Below are 24970 nucleotides of genomic sequence, written 5' to 3'. Positions count from 1 at the left end.
GTCCGAGGGTTTCTAGTACTTATAATCAAGCAATCATGGGCAATCAGGCAGTGCGTGACTGATGTCCAGTGCCAATGTTCTGGGTCCCCTTTATGCAGCAAAGTGGTAGCTAAAGTGCAGCGCAGACCCACCATACAGGGGAGTGAGTGGGATTCAGTTGCTGCTCTTCCAAAGCGGCGACGCGGATGCAGCAGAGGTTATTGTGCCGTTACAGGTGTCTGCTATTGTGACGCCATCATTCTTGGTCACTGGTCAGATTGCCGCAAAGTAACGTGTTTAAATCCTACACCCATGGGTGCTTTTGCATTTTAGAGCCATGTTCACCATCCTTCTGGCTCTGGTGTGGCCTCCACCAACTCCTCAGGAAAACATCTGTGTCTTCAGCCGTAAAATGCTCCGTTATGTCCACCAGCTAGTTGTTGGTATGTTTCTCTGCCGCCTCTATTACTTCCTCCTTTGATGCCAGCACACATCACTTGAGAGTTGTTTTTCTACTCCGCCTAACTTATGTGGAAATTAGAAATAATTAGGGTCCCTCATAAACAGTTTTAACTAGAAATATTACAGATTAAACACAAACAGCCTCATAAATGCAATTTAAGCCTCTCACATAAAAAAATTGTTGATTAGTGGCGCTTTCAGAAATGAATGTGTAAAGACACATCTCACTGATTGTACTTTTAAAAATCATCCTTCAAGAAATGTCACCTTAATGTGTCATCTCAGTGAGAATTACAGAGGCAGCGGTGGGAATTATTCATGAGAGCTTTGAGAGCATTTGGGTGCAAATTCAGGAGGCTTAACCTTGTCACCATGTAGGGCCATTTAGAGGGGGATCAGGGTGGAAACCGATGCTGCGGAAGTACAGCAGATGATCAGTCATATCCAGAAATAACCTTGGGATTTGGGATTTTGGTCAGAAAACGTTTAGTTTTTTTTTTTTTCTGTGTGATTATACATGAAACAAAGGCATGAGGGGCACATTCCTAAATTACATGAGGGCCCCGGGGAATCCGTGTCCCCTGTAGTACCTACTGGACTGTGTGGACTGGAAGATCTTTTGTTTTGGCATTTTTCCCTTCCAGAGGTCCCTGGCTGGAATCGAACTGGGGACATTTTCATGGCAGACGCCTTACCAAGGGTATTAACTCTATAAATGAGGTAAAACAGGCCCCTCCGTTGTGTTTTAATACATTCTTGTACAGACGTTCATGGTCCCCACGGGATGCTTTTTCCACACAAGCGTCATGACATTAGCCTTCTGGTGATAGTTTTGATGACTACTAGCAACAGAGACTGTTTGACGGCAGTGTTACAGCCTCCAACAACAATATCAAAGCCACTACCTGCACTTGATCTCTTCTCATTTGATTTTTTGCTACTGTGCCTTACACACATGTAAATTATATTTTTTCTCATGTTTTTATATTTGTTATATCCCTTGTTTTTGTTTAAGTCTCTCTTATCTTATCACACTAACTTGCAGATGTTAGCACGATCACTTAAGGGAGGCAATGCGAGCTGTTGATGGATGTGTGAACAGAGTGTGTGGCTCTGACCAGCATGGACCACATCACGACAATATGTGACTGTAGGCTGGATGAAGTGAGGACGTATCGGATGCTGAGGAGGAGTGAATGGATGTGAACACGGGAAGGCATCCAGTTTGGGCTGGTCTGGGATGGATAAAAGCCAAGGAGAGGAGTCTGTTCCTTCTCTGGCTTTTAGGGACCCAAGTACCTGGAAAGATATGGACAGTGAGAGGAATGAGAGGAGCTACGATGATGAGGTTTACAGGTAATTAGAGTCCGTTGTCATACTCCTTGGCCTAAATGTTATTTTAACTACTTTAAAGTTATTTAAACTATTTTATAGTTGTGGCACGGCTCTGGGGATATCTGGAATATCTCACCAAATGATTTGTCATGGAAACTTTTTCCATCAGCCTCAGCCGTACTTTTCAGTATCCTGCACACGTTGTCCCATTAACCCAAGCTCAAGTAGTAACGATGATGATGATGATGATGATCTTTGCACATGGTTTTTGAGCTTAAACATTAGCCAAACTTCACGATAGCAGAGGCCGATCAGGAAAGAGCCGTATGAGTCATTTCTGATTTGAAATGGTTTTGACAGGCACCAGCTGATAGGAGGGTGAAAATCATCCTGGTGGACACTCTCTAATCACACGTGGCACTAATAATACAATTAATAACAACGCCGCGCATCGATGTGTGTGAAATCAAGTTAAGTGCTTCCTGAAGACAATTAGAGGAGTGCTAATCAATACTGCAGTAAACATGTAATCAATGAAACAGCATCATATCAACCGATCAGAGGTGGACAACACTGATGTGGTTAATAAAAGGCCCCCATTGTCCTGCTGTGTGTTTAGTATGTATATTGTTATAACCCTAGTCACCTCTCATGTGCACTCATTACCCATGATGCTTTGTGTGGAGGATGAGGGGCAGATGAGGTCCTTTAATTATCCTGTAGTGGCACACATCAATCATGTGTCCATGGGACCTTGCGAGCCAGAGAAAGGCAGACGAGACGAAAATCCGTTTGACCTGTCCGGGACTAAATTAATTATCCAATTACTCCTCTCCCGGTGACTGTGCTGCCCAGATAACTTCTGAGCTATTTACAACAGACTGCCTCGCAAAGATAACAAAGGGGCCAGTTGCCTTATAATCACTTCACATGGTAAACGATCGGCACAAAACTCCTGAGACTGCCAAAAACTCCCCAGACCTTCGTGAAGTCATCACCATATTTTACTTTTTCTCTGAGGGAAACTGATGATAAGGTAATGAGCAAAAAAATGCAACAAGCTGAGCGACTGAAAATAAGACAAACCAGCAGTGATCCAACTCAGTGAAATTCACTTATTTTGCCACTCATTTGCTCTCACGTCCATCTTGAGCCCATCTTCAGCCTCTGCAGTCACTTGTTTCATTACTATTGCAGCCATCCATTTTGTTTTTATCTCTCTCAAAGCCCCGAGGAGGAGGAGGAGGAGGAGGAGGAGGGGGAGGAAGAGTGCGGCTGCAGGAGTGGGTGTCGCTCGTTTCTAAAGCCCAATTACAGCCTCCATCCACTGCCGAGTGGAAGAATAGTGATGTTTTAATCCGGAGTTTTCGCGATGGCCAAGGACGGCGGCCAGCGGGGAGATTTATCAGAGTTCTGTAACAATCTCAGTGGATCAAAAGCGTTCTGCCAGATATTGCCACTCTGCACGGGACAATACGTCTCCCGCTGTTCTCCAGGAGTAAGCATATTTCTCGCCTCAAAACAAGAAAGGAAAGAGCTCCATACATCTTTTCACTCCTTGGAAACAAGTGTCAAAGGCTGCTGTCTGTTATCCTTCTCGGAGCAGGAGGCTCCGTCATGTTCTTACATATGCTAATGGAAAACCATTTCCTTGTTCCCTTCCTCCTTGTTTAGTTCTTGCTTTTCTTTATATCCAATATTTCAAGAGAAAACCCTTCCTCAAGTAACATCTCAGTCGTGAGGGTATCAGAAAGAATCACTAGGGCTGAAAAGCCAGATCGATGAAAGTTAAATATCAAACTAGCAGTGGATTTAAGCCTGGACCTGTGCCAATCACATACGAGGAAGGAAATTTGGCTTCAAAGGTCCAATGTTGAGTGCGATTGCCGTGTGAAGCTGGAAAAAGTAGCTGTAAGATCAATACGGCGTGTCAGCGGCCTGCAGGCCCGGCGAAGACGCCCTCAGGCTCAGGCCCAGCTCCACCGATGATGGGCGGCGGCGACGAGTGTGGCAGCACGAAACTGCAACCCAGCTCGCTCCATGAGTGGCAACATCAGAGCCAATGTCAAACAGAGGTGGAGAGAGTTCAAATACAGAAACACGATTACTGGTTTGAACCGCCGACCCCTCGAACGCGCTCCAGCCCTAATGTGTATTCATGACTGCTGAGCAAAAAGAGGCAAGGCCAGGCTGTGGGAGAATCCACACACACACATTATAGAGTAGTTAATCTGTGCTTTGATGGGCTGACCCTTTCATAGTGCTGTGAGGCAGGAAACAAAACCACAAGGAGGGTGACCCTGAGCATAACCCTGACCTCTCCTCTGAGACAGGCAGGAGGAGGAGGAGGAGGAGGAGGAGGAGGAGGAGGAGGAGGATCCATGCATAAAAAAAAAAAAAACAACAACCTGAGGCGTTCGCTCTCCTTCTCTGTCCACACAAGATGCTCTGAGTCAAGGCTGCCACCTGGAGACACGGAGCTGCTGCTTGGTGAGATACGCAGAGGTGAGATTAGTGTTTCAGTGTCACGTATTTTCAAACAATGTGTTTTACTTTGGTTTTTTTTATGTAGGAGCATGAGATGCACACATACAAACATGTGTTGGTGCATGAGCAGACAAATCAAATCAGGCAAACCTGTAGCAGAATATACAGTAAAGAAGTGGTTCGTGTCTAAATATGACAGAATACAACTAGATTCCAGGTGCAGCATCGTCACTACGCTTCAAAAGTGTTGCTGTTGGTTTAGAAACACACTAAATCACGGCTCTCAGTCTGATGTTTGGAGAAGTTTGTTTTCACTGTGAACTGGCAGGAGGAGAAGAATTGATCCAGTACTTTTAGCTGCACATTGGACATCAGCAGGTGGCGTTACAGCCGAGCTCAGTTTGTGGTAGTTCATTGTGACCAAATAAACAATTGTCATTCTATGTGTGTGTTTCCTTCCCTCTGGTGCTAAATCCTCATTTCTATGTTTTCTAATCAGCTGATCTTTCCATGTTCCCCCTGGTAACAGAACGGCAGAATTACCGACCGGGACACTGACATTACTCTTCAAACTTTCAGGCCAGTAAAGCCCTTTAAACTTGAATTGAATTGAAGTGAATTGTGGGTATTAAAATATCAGTTTGGGCTCCTGTGTACCAACAGGAGATTCTCTTCTGACTGTGAGCAGACAGAGTGACAAGTGCTCCTCAGACAAGCTGACACGTTCTGAATATTCAGTGGGACTGACAATGCTGTGTTGTGGCAAAGCCTGTTTCTCTTGTTACCTTGTAGGACTGTGACTCAACCCCCACCTCCACCCTCGACCCCCCCACCACCTCACCTCACCTCACCTCACCCCCCTATCTCCGAGGCTCGGCTGGCATGGAGTGAATTAATGAGTGAAAGCAGCTCCTGTAACGAGGATGCCAGAGCACGTTAAGGCTGCAGCCCGATCCCGGTAAGCAGCGGTGAGGGCTGCAGTCTGCTTCAATGAGGCGCACTCAGAGTGGGGGAGCTGCAGAGGAGGGTGAGAGAGGGGGGAGGTTTGAAGGGGATAAAGCTGATACCTGCATCTGCTGCAAATACCACCTGTGTGCAAGGTACAATCCTAACAACAAAGGGTTCAGTGGAGCACCAGACAATGGCTCCTTAGCTTAGAGCAAAGCTGAACTCTTTATTTACTGCAGCGTGAGGACTTCTGGAAGAAGTATGACTAATAAAAAAAACTGACATCTGAGTCTGAGAAGAGTCTGAGATCTCATTTTCAAAGGAGACCCGCGCACATAAACAAATGGTTATTTCAAAAAACATCAAAAGATGTGGAAGAACACTATGGTGCATTAGAACGAGGTGCGTGCATACAAACATGAAGCGACGTGACGTCTCCTAGAAACCCACCATCACACGCTAGACGCCTGTCAGTGTTATTCAGTGGACTTTCCTGTCTCAGACTCCTCTCGCTCTTTGTCCCGTCTCCCCTCCTGTCTCTTGCTCGGCCCTGGACAGAGGTGGATAAACGCTCCAGGCCTGGGGTTTAATTCAGTGTTGTCTTCTGACTTTTTGGGGCTTTGATTTCAGCGTTTCGGTTGTTTTTTTTTTTTTGGTCTGTATGTTAATAAATCCCCTGGCTTGAGTATTCATGTTGTTTGCCACATAGGGCCGACCGAGGGGGCAGGCGGGGGGGTATATTACATTCATGTGGATCATTGTTAGAGACCTAAAGAGGTAAAACTAAGATATTTCACAAGCTCAAGAGCAGATATTATTTAAAAATATTAAATTGTGTCATAACCCCATATTTTAATTTCTCCCCCTTACGGGTGTCGGAGCCACTAGATTAAAGGGTGTTTCCTGTAAACCAGGGGTGTCCAAACTACGGCCCACGGGCCAACTGTGGCCCGTGCTCCAATTTTCATTGGCCGCAGGAAATTCTGTAAAAACTGTATTGGAATGCGGCCCACACATGGAAGTTGAGCTGGACTGTGTTGTACTTCTTAGTCTCACCACTAGGTGGAGTAACTATCTTGAACGAGGCAGCTTCTCTATAAAATCAGTAATAGAAGAAGAAATGTGCTACAGGTGACCCAAAATGGCAGAATTAAGGAAACGTAAGAGAGCAAGTGTAGAAAGTTTCAGACATGATGAGAGCTCAGCTGATAACTAATGACGATCACTTCTGCATTACGGAGGAGCTGCTTGATGTTAGCAGGCTAAAGAGCACCACGACAGGTGAGGATGTGTTTGAAGCTGTGCCAGGTGCAGTTGGCATGATGGGACTTAAATGGGACGAGTTGTGTGGAGGTACGATGGGATGGAGCTCCAGCTGGGACAGGTGAGCGCAGAGGAATCTACGGTGTCCGCCGAGGGACAAGAAAGTGGAGGTAAGGCTGTTGATTGGAGCACCAGGGCTCTAGCACAGACTGTTTCAAGCTTCCCTCTCTGATGCTGGTGCTGGTGCTGGTGCTGGTGGGGGGGGGGGGCTGGCTAAATCGTGGCTCTGTGCTGCAGCGGTTTTATTCCCTGAGATCAGAAATGGACCAGTTTTGAAGAGAGAAGGACCTCTTCATGAGCTCAGTGATCCTCTCTGGTTGGCATTTTTAGTGGTTCTCACTGAACAAGAGGCTTCAAGGCAAAGAGCAGCTTGTACCACAACTAATAAATGAAAGCCCACTGATGGAAAGGCTGTTTTTTTTTCTTGAATCATATTCAGTTATCAAGCAGAATTTACCTACATTTGATTGATTTTGCCAACTTTAATCCACTAGAGGTGAGGCCGTATACATCACCTATATATAGCTCACTTCTAGTGAGTGGCCCGGCCCTTTGTGTGTTTTTCTGTATGTGGCCCTCAGTGAAAACAGTTTGGACCCCCCTGCTGTAAACCATGTAAAGGAGGTGCAGTATGTTTTTCCAGCTGGGTCCATGGACACTTACATTTGACACCTATTTTGTTTTTGTGAAGAAAATTCATTGCATTTGATTTTTTTCTGTCTATCTTGGAAAATCTGAGTAGGAAAGCTGCTGGATTTAACACTTCATAGTGTTTCCCATCATACATCTGGCCACTGCAGTCGTGGGACGACCCTGAGGCCTGCCGCTATGATCGATGCATGCAAATTTAATTCAGCCGGCAGCTTCCTGCTGACTGTCTTGGTGCGTCTCGGCTACCTAAATGCTTACTACGCTCCCATTAATGCACGCACCCCTCCACCTTTCACCCGCAGCCCAATCAAAGGTACCAAAGGGACAAGGTGAGTCCTAATAACCGCTCAGTCCTCCCCAGTGAGGACTGAGCTGCCTGCGGGTAATAATCAGAGGAACAGCTAGAATGTGAAGGTGTGAGACTGTTACAGCGTTTGAGCTTGTCGTGATGTCTCTTTATCAATAATCCTCCTATTGTCTGATATCATATCATAAGGGATATGTCCCCCTCTTTTTTAATCACTCCTCCTGTCAAACTGGACGTGACAAGTGCAGTGTGTGCCATGTTTCTGCAGCAGCCCAGAACAAACAAGGGCCTTTAGCATGTTCACGTCGGGCTGGCAGCTTTAATGTGGTGTGATGTGAAATGATAAGAAAATAATGTAAAATCAAAGGGGGCACGAATCCTCGACGCCCACCGCTGGTCCTCCTGCACACTTAGAAAGGTGAGAGGAGGTGTGTTCAGCTGGTTGCAGTCTGCTACTTCGTCACTAGATGCCACTAAGTCCTCTGCATTGCACCTTTAAGAGATTTCCTGCCTCAATCACCTTTAATGTTTAAGTTACGAGGGGGAAAAAATCCACAGGTGTGGTTTCCTTTCCTTTCAAAGTTTATCTGACGCTAATATGAGGCTTCCACAGAGCTGATCGTGTCCAAATTAATCAATATCTTATATACTTATATCTGTAAATTCCCTCTTTTTTGTTTCCCTGGACGGTTCATCGCCAGGATGGATTAAAAAAGACTGTAACTCTGGAAGATGAATACTTAATCTGACTGCTGAAGCCTCACATTAGATTAGAATAGAACATCTTTAGCATTAGAGGCAAGGTTTAAAGGGCTAGTGTGTAAGATTTAGTCATCTAGCGGTGGAGTTGCAGGCTGCAGCTGACTGAGTAGCCGTCATGCTCGCTTGCTTCTTCTTGTGCTGAATAATAAGTCTTTTTTTTTTTAACAGCACAAAATGGTATTCCTCCTTTCTTTTTTCTTCCTCGTCTTCCAATCAGTGCGTTCACGCCACCAAATTCAAGCTACTGTGGGAACACGGACTCATCCCAAGCCAACAAACACAAAAAGCCTGTTAGTTTCAGGTCATGTTAATGAATATGACAGTACATTATTGCTATTAGGTCCCTGTACATCCTACACACTGCACCTTTAAAGCTGACAAATACAGAATAACTATACATAGAAATGTGATTTTAGCGATAATGAATATGATTAATGAGTTCATATATATCTTATAATATTCTGACTGTAGGCAGCTTCACACGGCTCAGTTGTCTGCTCCAGTCTTAAAGCCTCGATGCTCCCATGCTGCCAGATCACTGCCTCTGTCATACCACAGTCTTGCCACTGCGATGAGGGAGCCACGTCGTGCACGGCCACATTTTCATCCTCAGTTTGTGATGTTTCAAAAGGCAAAAGGAGGACACACTGTGTGAAATGAATAAACCGTGTGGGCTGAATATCGAGCATGTGCGTGTGTCTGTAAAATGAGGAGGGGAGGCAGAAAGGGGGGGGAGGAAATCGGAAGACGAGGGATGAGGAGGAGGAAGAGCCAGGACAAGGTGTTTTGCAGAATGAAACAGGGTGTTGCAGTACAGAAGAGCAGCAGCCTGAGTGTGTTCCTGTGTGTGAGAGCGCAGGGCTGAGCAGATGTAATCAGCGTGTCTGGATGCAGAGGTAATAACTCCACAGGGGGAAAGCTGAAGAAGTGAATCTATCTCTGTCATGAAGACATGGAGCAATCAGGAAAAACCTCAGCCAGCCGATAAAGAAGCAGCAGTCTAGGGTTCAGGCACAGGGAGTGGATCACCTGTGTGGGATTTGCAGCCAGAGAGGAGCAGATGGGCACAGTGAGCACAGTGACATTACTTGACTGTGGATTGTTTCGTGAATTTACGATATTGTTACACAGAGAAACGTGTGTGCAGAAGTCAAAGCATCCTACAAACAGATATCAGTCCACAACATCCACCCCTTCATCTCAAACCCACAGCAGCTGACTTGTGAACCGGCCCCTTGTGAATCTCTCCACGGCTGAGGTGGCTGCAGGGTCCCTTTTGATAGCCTGTTCAAGAGACTCTCAAGAGAATCAGCGTATCGAGCCCCCGCTGTGCACTCATTGTATGGCTGCAGCCAATCAGTGAGCAAGTTAGTGGTGGAGAAAAACGGGAGCAAGAGAGTAATGAATGTTCAAGTAAAGGAAAAGGTGCACCAGAGATCAGCTGTAGGTGATGAGGCAGCGCCCCCTCCTGGACAAACGAGGGTGTTCATACAGTGACTGCAGGGGGGGGGATGATTTGGAGACTCTAAGGTGAGCCAACCTGACGCTGTGACGTGGATCGCCCCCCCCCCACCACCCATCATGCCTCAGTGTGTAGCTGCAGCCAATCGGGGCTCAAATTAGTGTTGCAGAAAGCAGCAAAGCAGTGAGACACTGTGGAGGGCTGAGTGTGGCAGCGTCTTCTCTCTGTGACGCCAAAACCACACACTCATCCACCCTCATAACCAGCAATTAAACTGGTGAGAAAAAACAAAAAAAAGAGTTCTGCGTCTCCAGTGTTTGATCAACACACCGTGGCAAAGGCTTTGAATTACGCCGGTAGTCAATAAAAACCTAATTAATTAAGGGCTGGATTAAGAGAGTGAATAGACCAATAGGCCAATTATATCAAGCAAGATCTGCTTCGATATGTCCAGAACTAAATTACGCCCTCAAGTCCATCAAAGTCACCGAAGCTCTATTTGTTTGTGAGGACAGTTCATTAAGCTAATGGGGCTCCAGCAGGCAGATATGTCTCGTCCACATGGGGTCTGGGGATGTAGATTTTGTCATGTGGGTTGCAAATAGTACCAAAGTGGGCGTCATTTTTGTTTTTACACCTGTAGTTTGGTTCATTTGGTCCAGATCAAGTTAAAGGAAATGATCCATTGTTGTTTTCACTTCTGCTCCACTTGTCAAATGAACGAGGAGGAGTAAACGTAAAGGCATGTGGACTGACTAACTAACTAACTATCGACTGGTGATAATCATTTTGCATCATCAGCATGTGGGCAGCTTCACCCTGCAGCAGGAGATACAGACTCAGCTGTCAGACGTCACGTCCACTCCAGACTACAGAGCAGCTTTTTTCCTCAGGCTATAAAACAACCCTCCCGTTGTGTTTGGGTCAAATCTGACCCAAGTTTTCATGTGAGAAACATACTTCTGAACTCAAGGCTTCACAAAAAGCCTGTTGCATGAATGAATCTTAACGCCTGTGTTACAACTGTGGTGTGAAGTCTGACCTCAGAGTGATTTAGAGAGAGAGAAATATGGTAAATGCTGCCAAAACCATTATGGCAGGACTTTCTCCTGCTTTATCTCTCTGCTGTCTGTTAAAGTTAATTAGATCTCAGCTGACACACGCTCTGATCCAACCCTGCCTCCCGTTACATTTGTAGACGACACGTTTGCAACAGCAAAAATGTTTTGAGGGAAATTATTGAGGGAATTATGTTTTCTATTAACATAATGAGGAAGTGTTGCCTGCAAAGTCACAAAAACTGTTTCTGATGCTGAACAAATCGGTAAATTGTTCACCGATGATGTTTTTCATTTGTTTCCTGCCAAATAAAGCAATCTTGCGGTACAGCATCAAGTATGTGATGCAGAAAACGTCAGCAGTGACTTTAGATTTAACCAAAGTCCAGATCTTTCCCCACCTTTAAACCAAAGTGCTGCTTAAACCTAAACACCAGCAGGAGTCACCACAACCTCATCACCATGAATATTTAGTGATACACTGAAGTAAGAACTAGGAGACGGGGTTGTCTGATTGGGCCAAAGTGAGCTCATAAGAGAACTGAGGATGACTGCACTCTATTTTTAGCCTCCTGCCGAGTCAGACAGCTCGAGTGTTTCGGATCAGTTGAAGAGGAAGCATAGTAAGGAGGAAAAAGGCGTTTTGAACATAGAGTTATATCTGAAAACTACAGAGCACCAGAGAGCTGAAAGCCTGAGCAGGAAGCGAACCGACACCACTGTGAAGAAACTGGAAAACATGTACAATTAGCAGAGAAGGGGACATCTACCAACCTGTGCTCAGTCCAGGTGAATACTCTTATCCAACGAGTAAGGACTAAAACAGAGCGAGACTAAAGAATAAAGACATTTGATGCTCGGGGGGCTCACAGGTACCTCACGTACTTACCTGATTAAATAATCTGCAAACCTGCAGCCAGGAAATGACACGTCTCTAACAAACACCATATAATTCAGGAAAAATACCTGCTAACTTCCACTAAATGCTGCTTTTGACTGAAACTTAAACACCTCAAACTGAATCCCACCTCAGATCCCTCTGAACAGTAATAATAATAATAATAGTAATAATACTAATACATTTTATTGATAATGCGCTTTTCATTACATAAAACCTCAAAGTGCTACAGAGGAATAAAAAGAATGCATTAAAACAGGAACACAATACAATACAGCAACAATGAAGTAAGAATTCATCAAAAGTCTTCAAGCCTTTCTTAAAAGTCTCGATCACGCCCGATCACCCATGGTCCGGGTGGACGATTGCTGGGTGATATATAAAGTTTATAAGTTAAATTATATATAAGGTTTTTCTGTATATATTATGTTTATTTCATGTTTTATGTCCTTTATGTCCTCTGAGCTGGAATAACAGCGACCTTTCCCCACTGTGGGATCAATAAAGCTCTTCTTTATCTCTTATCTTCATGTTGCAGCACACTCCTCTCCTGAGCCAGCAGGGGGCGCCGCAGGCCTTTCAATGCACCTGCAGGTTTAAACATGAGACATCTCTGTACTGATTGTTCAGCTCTGCACACAGTGTGGAGAGGAGCCCATGAAAGACAGCTGGTAGTGTGAGTGTAAGTATCTTACAGTGCAACAACAAAATTCATCCATAGCCTGTATTCGTTTATTTTTAATAAAACAAGGAGCGCTAATTGCTCAATTGACTGCATACGTGCAAACCACACCCCCTGATAACCTAAAATATAATGTTCATACCTCCAACATAAGACCAGACCAAGTGATCGTCACTCACCAGGCAGCACAATGTTCTAACACCGATGATTTTAACTGAATAAAACAAAAAAAAAAGATCTGAATTAGATCAACTCGCACCAAAGTACACGACTGGACTAGTTTTTCACGAACTCCAGCAGTCGGTGAGGCAGAGAAAAGCCTCAGTGAGTAAACTCAGACTAAGTCCTAGTCCTTGTTTAGCTGTATTGTATTTTCATATTATTCATAAAAGCACATAAGCTAATGTAAAAGTTACTGTGTGTCTTTGACTTCACTGCTTTCTTTTCTTTCTGTAACTATATTTTTTAGGACTGAGACGCCTAATGCCTTCTCTTTATATTTCTCAGTAATTGTTAAAGCTTAAAAACTTGAAAAAGACGAGGAGAAGAGGAAGAAGAGGAGGAGGAGGAGGAGTGTCTACAGGTGATAGGTATGGAAAATGTAGGTGTCATAAAGCTCTTTTCTTATTTCAATAGATATATAAGCACCTTTAGTCTTTGTTCTGCTGTTAATCATTACCCACCCACATGGGCTTGTGATTTGAATACAGGACAGACAAATGTGTCTGCAGTGTTTCAGCTCTGAATTGTTCAGATGAAACCCCAGTTTAAACCCAGTTTAAACCCAGTTTAAACCCAGTTAGCACATTAGCTGTCATCAGGCTAACATCTGCCTGTGTTGTTTAACCCTGGAGAACCCAAGAACCCTTTTCTTCTTTGGAAAATTATGAACTATGCATTAAATGACTGCTATAAGTTCACTGAACACCAAAATATCCACTTTTTCAATTTTAACCCTTTATTCCCTAATTTAGGATTCTGGCCAAATTTGACCCATTGGGCTTTTGGCGTATCATTTCAAAGAATCACAATAACAAACATTGTTAATGCAAACTATTTTAAATTTAGGAAAATAATCAGTCAACCACACAGCTACATTTAACAATGTTTTTTTTGTTTAATTTGTTGCATGTTAGAACTGGATTTCAACTCTATGCAGGGGCCAGAAGTGGCACTCTGGGCTTTTGAAGTTAAGTTTGACAATTTTTTTTATCATCAAATATGTGACTTCATATCAATCATGCACACAAATGAAAAATATCTATATTTCTTTTAAAAGGTGACGTGTTTCTGCAGGATGGACACCACCACCTCTCTCCCCCCCGCTGAGACTGTGGAGGCCCTGAGGAGCTCCTTCAGCAGCAGACTGATGATAACAAGAATAAGAGCACTTTATTCATCCCATTACTTTGCCAGTGGTCAACAATACAAAACAAACATTAAATATTAAATGTATATATGTATTTTGTAATTGTATAGATTCCTGAGACCTTAAGTATCCCTCCTGCAGAAGGAGGAGGAATTAAACAGTTTGATAGCCACAGGTAGGACAGACCTCCTGTGGACGGGTGAGGGTTAGACAGGACGTCAGCGAGAGGTGTTGTCCAGGATGCTGAGCAGCTTCCTCAGCATCCTCCTCTCTGACACCTCCAGCACAGACTCCAGCTCAACACCCAGGACAGAACCAGCTCTCCTGGTGAGCTCGTCGAGTCTGTTGGCGTCTGCTGTCTTCACCCAAAGTGTAAGAAGGAGTCAGACTGTTTAACCACAGCGTTACATAAACCTACCACAGCCACACCTTCATCTCCACACACACACGGATGAATGTTAGATTTTCTCTCATATTTTAATATTTGTATTCATTTTTCTGTTTGTTATATCGATTGTTTCTGCACCTTGTCTGTCTCCTCTGTTGCTGTATAACAAGTGAATTTCACCAGTGTGGGATAAACAAAGTCTCTTGTATTTATAGTTTCTACTCAGATCAGGATTCAGGTGACAATGAATCAGGAGCAAACTTCCAATACTAAATATAACACCTTTTTCTTAATGAGTACTTTTATATATTATGATATTTAAGTATTTTACATGAAGTATGCAGGACTTTTACCTGTGACACTATATTTTCACCTCAGTAACAGATCTGAGTATTACATTACATTACTATGTCTACAAATCACCCAGTGACCAATGATGCAAAACCCAAATTGTCCCGAACGCCTTTCTTTTTTAAAGAAGTCTTTAATTGTTATAACTCACTGGCTTCAGTCTGTAACTAATCTGAACGCTGACGAGCGTCTAAAGAACCCTTTATCTTTCAGCTGCTCTCCAGTGAGACGCCTACATTTGCCTTTTCAGTTTTTTTACGATCACTTCCATATCAAAAGACATTTAAAACACATATCAGTATATTTCTATCTGTTGTAACTGACAGCTACCAGTGAACCATAAAGCTCATCGTTTCATCTTTGTTTGCACAAGCTTGTATTTTCCCTGCTTTTCAGTGGAGAACACTGTCTCTTTCACAAAGTTTGGCATCATTGACCTGCATTAATGTTTATTTAGCACAATTAAACGATCTTTTAACAAACGTATGTATGAATCTGTATTCTACAGACGAGTGTGTGTGTGTGTGTGTGTGTGTGGAACCAGGCAAAAGACGTGTGTGCTGTGTATGTAAATGTTTTTGATAAGTGACGTCCTTTTGCTGTAAGTTTAACCATTCAAATGAGTCTGAGAGCAGCCCCTGATTATTAAGATATGGTGGGGTTGTATTGTTCTCTGGTGTATTTAAGGAGAACCCGTCGGCTGCACCAACACGCTTCCACCATCTCACCGAAGACGGTAAGACCTCTGCAGCAGCTCACTTCTCTGATGACGAATCATAGTTTGACAGGTGTAACATGAAGGACAAGAGAAATTATTAATCTATATTTTACTTCTATGTCAGAAATGCAATGCTTAACTATTGAATGTGTGTGTGTGTGTGTGTGTGTGTGTGTGTGGTTTTACACATGCATTGTGAGGACAATCTGCCTGGTCCTCACAGCTTCAACCACACGTTTGAGGTTTAAAACTTGGTTTTAAGGTTAAAGTTACGGTTAGGGTGAGGATAAGGTTTGGGCATTTAGCTGGGATGGTTTGGTATTATTATTATTTTAATATTATTATTATTTTAATATACTCAGTATCAGAAATTCTGAGGATCTTAAATCCACTTGGTTGCAGTGATGCTTGTGTGAACAACTAAAACAGGGATGTTAAGACACAAGTGCAAATCCAGTGATGTATTTCAAATCAGTGAAAGAAGCTTTTCATCTTAAGTTATGTGTGTTTGTACTTCTCAGGGTGCTAAGAGGCTCATTTCTGCTCTCCAGTCATCGACCTCGACACATCAGTAAGTCATGACTGTCCTTCAGCTTCCTTTTTGCTTGAACTACCTGCTTTTTTAAAGAAATGTTTGTAAGTTGAATTATTATGATTATTGTCCTCTTTTCACCGCGTCAGCTCTCCACTGCAGGAAACATGAAAAACCTAATCGTGGTTGCTGTGATCCTTCAGTTGGTCATCACAATAATAGAGATTAATGGGGAGGTAAGTGCTTTAAAAAGTCATTACTGTTTCATTTTCATTTGTCTATTTATGCCGTTACTCCACAAAGTGTCTCTTAAAACTTTGCTCATGGTGTCTGAGCAGCTTTATACACAAACACATTTAAAAGGATTATTAATTAGCCAAAAACGCTAATGGATGTCATCATTTCTCAAGATGAAAGAGGCCACAGTGATCATTTGTGTATAAAAGCAGCACTGCTTGTGTTTTAACTCCATGAAAGATTAACGACACAAGCAAATATTGTCAGAGTTTTTTAGTAATCAACTAATTGTTTAAGCATAAAACAAAAAAGTAAATAATTCCCTTCCTGACAACAAAAATCATATATATTTTATATCATATAATTCCACATAAGAGTGCTTTAAAGTGATCACAATGAATCACACATGCACCCAGAGCGAAACCAGCAGATGATGTCTTTAAATTCATTTTTATTTGTGCAAAATCTCTAATATCTAATAATCGATACCAGACGCATACATTATGAGCCATAAAGGGAGTGAAAGTTGAGGTTAAAGACTGAATTAATGAGCAAGAAATTAGAACAAATTAAAAAGCAGGCGGCTGAAATAAGATCAGAAAATGCTTTCCAATAAAAGTGTGTCTTGAGAGGAGATTCGGACGTTGGACCACACAGGTCAGTCCAGAAGAGAAAGAAGAGCTCTGCAGAAGCTCGTAAGGGACTAAAAAAGGGAGTTAACTGGGGATCAGGCTGTGGAGAGCCTTAAAAGCAACAAATAAGATCTTAAAATCAGTTGCAAAGCAAAGAGGGAGCCAAGACAAAGAGAGATTTTTTTAAAAAAGGAGATAAAAGCCTCTAAAATGTTATATCAATCTTATTTTGCCGATATTTCTAAGGTGATAGAAACATGATTGGACCTAAATAATGAAAAAAAAAGACAATGGAGTTGATGTGTTCTGCTCACAGTACCAGTTTGGAGACATCATCGCGTTTCCGAGGAACTGTATCATCAAAGACGCCATTCCTCAGTACAAGCACTACGCCATCTATGTGGGCCCGAGCTCAGTGAGAGACGTCGGCCAGGGCGACAACGACATCGTTCATCGCACAGGTAAGCTGGAAAATGAAAGTGGGCAAATTTAGTAGAGTTCAGTTTAGTTTAGAGTCTCCTCGGTTGTTTTTTTGACAATTTTGTCGCTAAATTAATCTCCAAAATGCTGCACAATGTTGGGATTCTGATAATCTTGATGCACAGCTGGGCAGATGTCAGCCCCCTTATCTACATTTGTTCTCGACAGGTTCTCAAGACAAGAGAAATTGTAGATTTGACAAACTCGAAAACACAAAAGAAAAATGGCAGGAGAAAAAGGACAATTACCTGGATGGGGTCGAAGGCTTCGCAGCAGGAACCCCGGAGGAAATAACCGCACGAATTGCTGAAGCCATGAGGGACTGTGAAAGATACAACCTCTTTAAAAACAACTGTGAACACTTTTCCACCTTCATCCGCTACGGCCAGGGGAAGTCGATGCAGGTAAGATTCAGCAGCAGCCGATTAACTGTGTTCACGCTTTGGTCGATGACCTTTAACCCGAGATGAGCGGCAGCAGTGCTGTGGAGTGAGGTCGTTGTAGTTTAGCATCATTAGTTTTTATCTTTATTTCATTTAGACTTTTGGTTTTCAATTGCAGTTTAGTTTTTTTTTAATGCTAACTTTTGTACAGTTTTTATTAGTTGCAGTGTTTGTTTTAGTTTTTTGGTGATAGAGAGAATTTATGAGGGGCGAGAAAAAAGTATTATTGTATAATAAAAAGATGACAGCTGAGGTTTTTTTCTGTAACTTTAGTTATATATAGTTTAGTTTTTATACATGCAATACTGCTTCAGGTCGTCACCGGTTTTTGTAAAGCTTCCTTTCAGTTTTTATAGGTAACAAAAATGTTTTCAGACCTTTATTTTGGCGGTTTGATAACGATAATTGGTATTGACCATCAGATGGAACATTTCAACGGAGCACTATGGCCATTGTGGCTAATCTAATCTAATCTAAGTGTTTGGTTATACAGTCCAGATACATAGAATATTATAACTAACTCATAATTAATTTATTTATTAAGTTGAAGTGCAATGTTCAGCCACCAGGAGGGCAACATTTAACTTTGTTTTTTTCTTTTTCACAGCGTGGTGCAATTTCTCAGTGTTCAGTTGTGATAAAGCCGAAAGCTAAAGCTATAATGGCTGCAATAACGAAAGACAGAGAGGTCGAAAATGACTGTGAACTGAACGGCAAACCTTCCACCTAGCGAGTGTCTGTGCAGCTCTGGCTCCTCTGTTCTGCCTTCACATGACAGGAGGTCTTCAAATAAAAATGAATGAGCACAAACTGAGTCTCTCTAACCTGTTCATTTTGCATCAGAGCTAAACAAACAATTACAGATCAGCTGCCAGCTATTAGCAATTATTCACTCTTTTGACAGTAGATTAATAATTTTAGTCTTTTTTTTTCAAGCAATAAACTGCAGCTGCTTAAATGTGAACATATAAAGACACCGAATAACATGTGTGATGGTGACATAAATACAGTAATCATAGTTAGCAAGCTAAAAAACCTTCCTCTTCCTCCTCCGCAGGAAATAGTCCACCTGCAATAACAGTCAGTTGTTTCATCTGTTGTTGCTCACTTGTGGCTTTTTGCAATCTGAGGACCAACGTTCATTTAAATCGCGCCATGACTGACACAGCTCCACTTAAAGAAAGCTGCAGGATACATATAAAAAATATATGTTGACTTAATTTACCTTCATCTCTTTTTATATATACATACATTCTTATATCTTATTCATGTTCATTTGTGTGTGAGATCAAAAAGACAAAGAAAAGAAAATCACTGGTTTGTGTTTATTTAGGTCATACATGACCAGCATTAGGGGCTAGCATGGTTAGTCTTAAGGAAAAGTGCAATAAATGTGGAGTGATAATAATAATAATAATAATAATAATAATAATACCCTCCAGTATGCCAGTTCTCTTTTCCTGGGATGGCAGAGAAAGCTTGTGGTTTGGCCACGCCACACACTAATATGATAGGTCGCCCCAACTGATTCTTCTTCTTCTTCTTCTTCTTCTTCTTCACTAGAGGTGTAGGGAATGTGGAGGAGAGGGGTAACAGTTCCCACAGTCTTCGTTAACGTACTCTGGATAGCTCAGAGGGGTCACAATGCTGAAGTACAGTCCGCTGATGATGACAAAAGCAAGTGGAGCAAAAACAAAGTGGGAACATTTGTTTGGTTTGCAGTCATTTCCAGTGATCCAGAAGTCAAATCAAATGTAGCTGGTTAATGTCAGATGTAGGGATGTCATTTCAGTTGAGTGGCATTAATTAAGATTGTGGAACCTGTTGGAAGCAGTTGAGGCGACTAATGACATTAATTCAGGCCGAGGCAAAACCTTCCACGGACATCCTAGGACCAGAACACTGACCTCCAGTATGCAGGCACTCTAGTGGTTTATCATTGGTACAGTCTGAAGTTACGTTATTCTTACAGTTTGTTAAAATGCGCTAGTAAAAAAAAAAGCTTCTGGTAAAATGGAATGTGTTCTGTGACATTTCAACCCTTTTTGTATTACAACTAAACATACACATTGAAGGTACATGCTGTTGATATGAGAGGATATGAAGAGGCTGGTGTGTTTCCTCTGAGGAGTCTCCTCCGCTTCATAAGCTCATGGTGACCTGGATGAACTGGAGGGAGAAACAGAAACAGAGAGAAAAAGACTAATTCAGCGACTGTGCAGGTGCTACAGCTCCGTAAGGACACAAAGCAAAGTCACCAATCCTCAGAAGAAACGGTCTTACAGCCTTTTACATTTTTACATTTGAAATCAGCAGCCATGTTTTAACATTTCATATCATCATACAGCTGTAAAGTTCTTTATTTATTGCACACAGCTGCCACAGTGGTTCACTGTAACTATACACAGTATTTAGTTTACACTATATGAGGATAAGATGATAAAAGTCAATAAAAACAAACGAACATATCAAGGATTTAGCAGGAGAGGTAAAAAAAAAAACTTTATCAGACTAATACCTGATCTTGTTTGTGAGTTGGGTCACACTGTGGGCGCCTGATGTCATAAAGGTGGGCAGGAAGGTATAGGACCAGCATGCACCTGGGTGGGCCTGTGGTTTTTTTTTGTTTTTGAACCAGCGCAGGACAAACAGCGGGAACGATAACTTCCTTATTCTTTTGTTTGTTTGTTGGAGAAAACAAACCACAAGAAGCGCTGAAGCTTCGAATGGACACTGGGCTTCTTCTGCGACATCACATACCCACAATGCATCAGTGTCCCTCTGAGTCTATGTCTGATGTGGCTACAGCTGATGAAAACACTTGTTCTGGATGCATGAGCTCACACAGCCAGTTCCCTCCCTCCCGTGCTTGATAGCAAAAGTATTAGAAGTGTAAAAAAAAAGTGGACACTTACATCGTCATACTGAAACGTGGCGCTGCCATTTTGGGCTGTGTCCCTCCTGCGGAACTGATCTGAAAAACACACACACACACATTAAAAACAGCCTCCTTGATAAACCTAAATACCTTTATTGATTATTCTACCTGAGCATTTGTTTCATTACAAAGACTCTGTTTGTTCACATTGCACGTAGCTGTACAGTGTGTCTGCTCAAAGCGCCTGAATCAAGCTAGTTTGGTGTTTTCTTCTCGCCCTCCTGCGGCTCACTCACCAGTCAGGGCTCGCAGTCTTATGCAGCAGGTCATGAAATCGTCAAAGGCGATTCTGCCTTGTACGCTGTTGCGCTTCATGATGATGTTCATCGCCTGAGGGCTCAGATTATAACCTGCAGAGACACATCAAATAAACTGCATTAACATTTTACACTAACAAGACAGTACGCTAGTTAAATTCACTCTGCAAACAAGTTCCTATAGTACACTTCATGTTAGAGTTGAGGGACAAGCTAAAGGTAAATACAGAAAACTACATGGATGTCTGACAGGCTGTTCTGTCAGCTTGCCCGTACCCATGGTGGAGAGGGCGTGCTGCAGCTCCGGGCCCTCCATCGTTCCACTGCGGTCCCGGTCGTAGGATGCGAATGTGGACTTCCAGCCGTTCAGAACCTGCCACAGCTCCTTGAACTCATTAAAGCCCATAGTGCAGGACATGTCCCTCTGAGGTAACACAGTCTGTCAAGGACCTGCCACACACTTTTACAGCCATGTTCATATAACATTTTAACACTCTACAGTGTTCTCTCTACACTATACTTTATACTATGTTGTTTTTGCTGGTAGTATTAAAGAAATGACTGCATTTTTGGCAGGAAATGATACAACTAATGCACCAAATGATGAATATCAAACTAAGACTTTGGAAAGATTAGGTCAGAATTGTTCCAGTATGTCACCTCATAGGCTACAATGGCTGTCATGTAATCCTCTGTTGCAACCACGCAATCAAAGTACATCAAGATCCATTTTGTTTAACCAGAGACAGCAGCTGTATCACTCGGCTCAGCGCCACCAGACTCCATTGACAAAAAGAGTGATTTTACCTCGCAGTACAAAGAAGCTGCTGGTCCACGGCTGCCTCGATCAGTTAGTTCGTTTGTGTTATTGTGTGACTTTGCTGTTTTAACACATTAGGTTGGATTGAAACTAACATGTTAAGTACTTAATTTAGTCACAAGTGTGAGCTGCATTAGTAGTTTAGATCCAAACTAAAAGTTGCAGCAGCTAGATTAAGAAAATTACTGTTTTTGTGAATGGAGTCTGGTGGTGCTGGTGAAGAGAGCTGCTCCTGATAGTCAGACACTTTCAAGAACAATTCGAAGCCTGTTAGTGGCAAAAACAAGCACTTTAAGTTGGCCTTCTTTGACCCCAAAGGATTACACTACAGCCATTGTCGCCCATTACGGAGCAGGACCAATTCCAAACGTTTTTGTTCCTACCAGTAATTCTGAACCCAAAATATGTAAAAACAGGGCAGAGATTTAAAAATACCTGAGTTCTCTGTCAGTATTTAAACCCAGCTGGGATTACAAGACATGGACACGTACTTGTTAGGTATTTTCTGTGATCTATCATAAAATAATAAACATAACCACTCTGCACTAAGTTTACTGGCAGTGATAGTAGTCATTAAGTTCATGAAGTTTCCCGTTATCAACAGCTTCTCCAAATGCAGCTTCTCCAAATCTACAAGACTTCTCTAACTGGCTGACGAGTGAAGGATACATCCAGCATGCTGATCATCAGTCTGCAGGTTTCCAGGCTGAAGGCTGCACAGGGAAAAAACACAGAAGAAAATCAGGCTTTTATTTCAAACTTTCAAACAGAATATGAAACCATTTAAGATGCTTCATGTTGGAGAAGTTTGATTTTTACTCTCTCAGAACAAATACACACTGCTTTGGTCCACATACTGTGTTTTTTAATGTATATTTTGAAAATCATAATGCTTTGCAGAGGCTACAGTCTTTTCCTCAGGACATAATGTGTTTTTATAGCGTGCTGTGAGTTGTTTGGGTGTGATATTTGTTGTTTGGTATCATGTGATCTAGTTGTATGTGTGTGTTTTGAGTGGATTCTTACGTTTGTATGAGCCAGAGATGCCGGACTGTGTGAGGCAGTGCTGCAGCTCGTCTGCCGAGATCTGTCCATCCTGTCAGAGGGACGGAAAAGAGAATACGACACACACAGTGAGAAGACTATTACTGCACTTTCGAGGCATGCCAGATAACCAGAGGAGCTGCTTTTATCTCTGTGGTGGTGTGTTTGTTACCTGTCCAGCTACAGATGAGAAATATCCGTAGAGAGGATCCTGCTGCAGAGAGACACAGAGAGAAGCTATGATGACACACCTAGACGTGGATTATCTGGGAGAAAACTAACTAACATTCATTATCAATTAATCAATTACTCGTTTGGTCTATAAAATGTCAGTTGTTTTAATGTCCAAATGTCTTGTTTTGTTCCATCAACAGTCCAAAACCCAAAGATATTCAAATTGCAATGAGATAAAACAGAGAAAAGCAGCAAATCCTCACATTTAAGGAGCTTAAATGCTTAAAAAGTCAATCAAACTATTTTCATAATAGTTGCTGAATAATTTTCTCCATACTAATAACTCTAAATACTCACACTGCCTTGGTGAAAGGAAAAAGACCATCATGGTTTTCTCAAACATCTTGCTTTGTTTTTTGTCTATTATCTATAGGCACATACATCCTTTTTTAATACGTCTTAAGTGTAAGTGTCAGGAAAACAAAGGAAAAAGGTCTGATGACTGAAACGTTTTAAATAAAGTGGGTTTAAATGATGAGACCACGTTCAGCGAGCCCCACTCCCGTTCTCTAATCGTGTTTTTAAACGTTTTCTGTTGCAGCCAGTGCAGGCACGTGTCTGTGTGAGAGACTTCACTCGGCTGATTGTATCAAACAAAATGTCTGACAGCAGCAACAAAACGCCCATTCAGTCATTCATAGTTGATGCCAGCAGCCTGCATTCTTTACACAGCCCACCTCCGCTGACTCAGTGTGTGTGTGTGTGTGTGTGTGTTTGGTCATATGTCACCTGAAAATGCTTTAAATGATGTGATTATCTAATGTATGTGTGAGGTGGGTCTTGTAGAGAAGAAACCCCACCCTTCCTCTCTCACACACACACACACACACACACACACACACACACACACACACCCTCTATATTACATGATCTGGTTACAGGAGATAACACAGGATCCCTCCAGGCTAACAGAGTTTAAAGTCAACAACCAAAACAAATCAAGTCAAATTTGCTTGAAAGTTTCCTAGAAAACAAAATGTGTATGCGGCTTCAGTATTTCTATTTTCAGCTTTTTCAGACTTCTTTTGAGGGAAAAATTGTGTTTTTACTCCTCTACATTAGTCTAGACAGCTCTAGTGACTTTACTGATTCTGATTTTACAAATATAACTTATGTTCAACTTATAAACATGACAGATGTTGTCACAGATTTAGTGTAAATTAGCTCCAGCTCGACCAACTATATTACTTACACATTAATGTATCAGTTATTATTGTCCATTACAATCTAATAATCAAAGGGGAGATTTGTCTGTATAATAAATACTTTTATTTTGATGACAGTAGCAATAATACTGCAAATAAAAGTCTTAAATTCAAGATTTGATGCCAGTAAAAGTACAAAATTACTAAAAACCAAAATGTACTTAAAGTACTTCAGTAAAAGTACTTGATATGATACATATATTATTGTAATGTAAAGATGTTTTAAGGGGTAAACAGCACTTTAATGTTACAGTTGGTGAAGCTTTAATCTGTAGCATATTATCACATTTCATTAAGTAATTATGAAATAGTGATTTATTGTAAAATGTTAATCAGTAAATAAGTAATAAAGCTGTCAGATAAATGCAGTTTTTTTTATATTATTGTAATAATATATTGATGCTAGAGTACTTCTTTTCTGTAGTTTCAAGGGAAACACATTGAAAACATTACAACCTGCATGGATGCAATTAAAAACCACTTTAAGGCGTGTGCTAATGGTTAGCTGATTGCTAGCAAGTTCCCTGAATTCCATGTTATTTTTCACACATTTAAGAGAAATGCATCCCGGGTAGAAACCTGTAAACAGATAATACAATTTGAGGGATTTCACCGTTAATTTCAGGCAAATCTACCAACTTCCGCACTGTTAGGACAGCTCGTCTATCCCGGGACGGTGGCCAGCGGACATGTTCAGCTTTAAACCGAGATTTCGTCTCATTTTAATGGTTTCTTACCGCTCCGGGGGCAGCGCCGTATCCGGGAAAAGCCATTTTTCAGTCAATCAAAGATCAATAAAACGGGAAAATGTAACGTTAGAGGAAATTCTGCCTGCTTAACTTCAGCTCAGAGGGCGTGTCTGCCGATGGACCCGAATGCCTGAAAGCTGAGATTATCGTGTTGTGAATGAGCCTGGAGCACCACGGCGGGTCTAATTGTAGATAAACCCCGGAATAGGCCGACCAGAC

The 24970-nt window shown here is 42.1% G+C and overlaps 1 protein-coding gene across 1 annotated transcript; it reads right to left on the bottom strand.

Annotated features, from left to right (window-relative positions):
- Positions 1-18810: 18810 nt before the first annotated feature.
- sri (sorcin) lies at positions 18811-24970 on the bottom strand. Its single transcript, XM_070835248.1, has 8 exons — positions 24740-24970; positions 22736-22777; positions 22546-22615; positions 22189-22232; positions 20976-21123; positions 20679-20792; positions 20420-20478; positions 18811-19673 (listed from the first exon to the last, which is right to left on the bottom strand). The coding sequence occupies exons 1-8, from the start codon at positions 24773-24775 to the stop codon at positions 19647-19649; spliced, it is 540 nt and encodes a 179-aa protein (XP_070691349.1). The 5' UTR covers positions 24776-24970; the 3' UTR covers positions 18811-19646.

The sequence above is a fragment of the Pempheris klunzingeri genome, chromosome 8 (genome assembly GCF_042242105.1).
Source record: "Pempheris klunzingeri isolate RE-2024b chromosome 8, fPemKlu1.hap1, whole genome shotgun sequence".
NCBI lineage: Eukaryota > Metazoa > Chordata > Actinopteri > Acropomatiformes > Pempheridae > Pempheris > Pempheris klunzingeri.
This window is presented reverse-complemented; position numbering and strand designations above follow the sequence as displayed.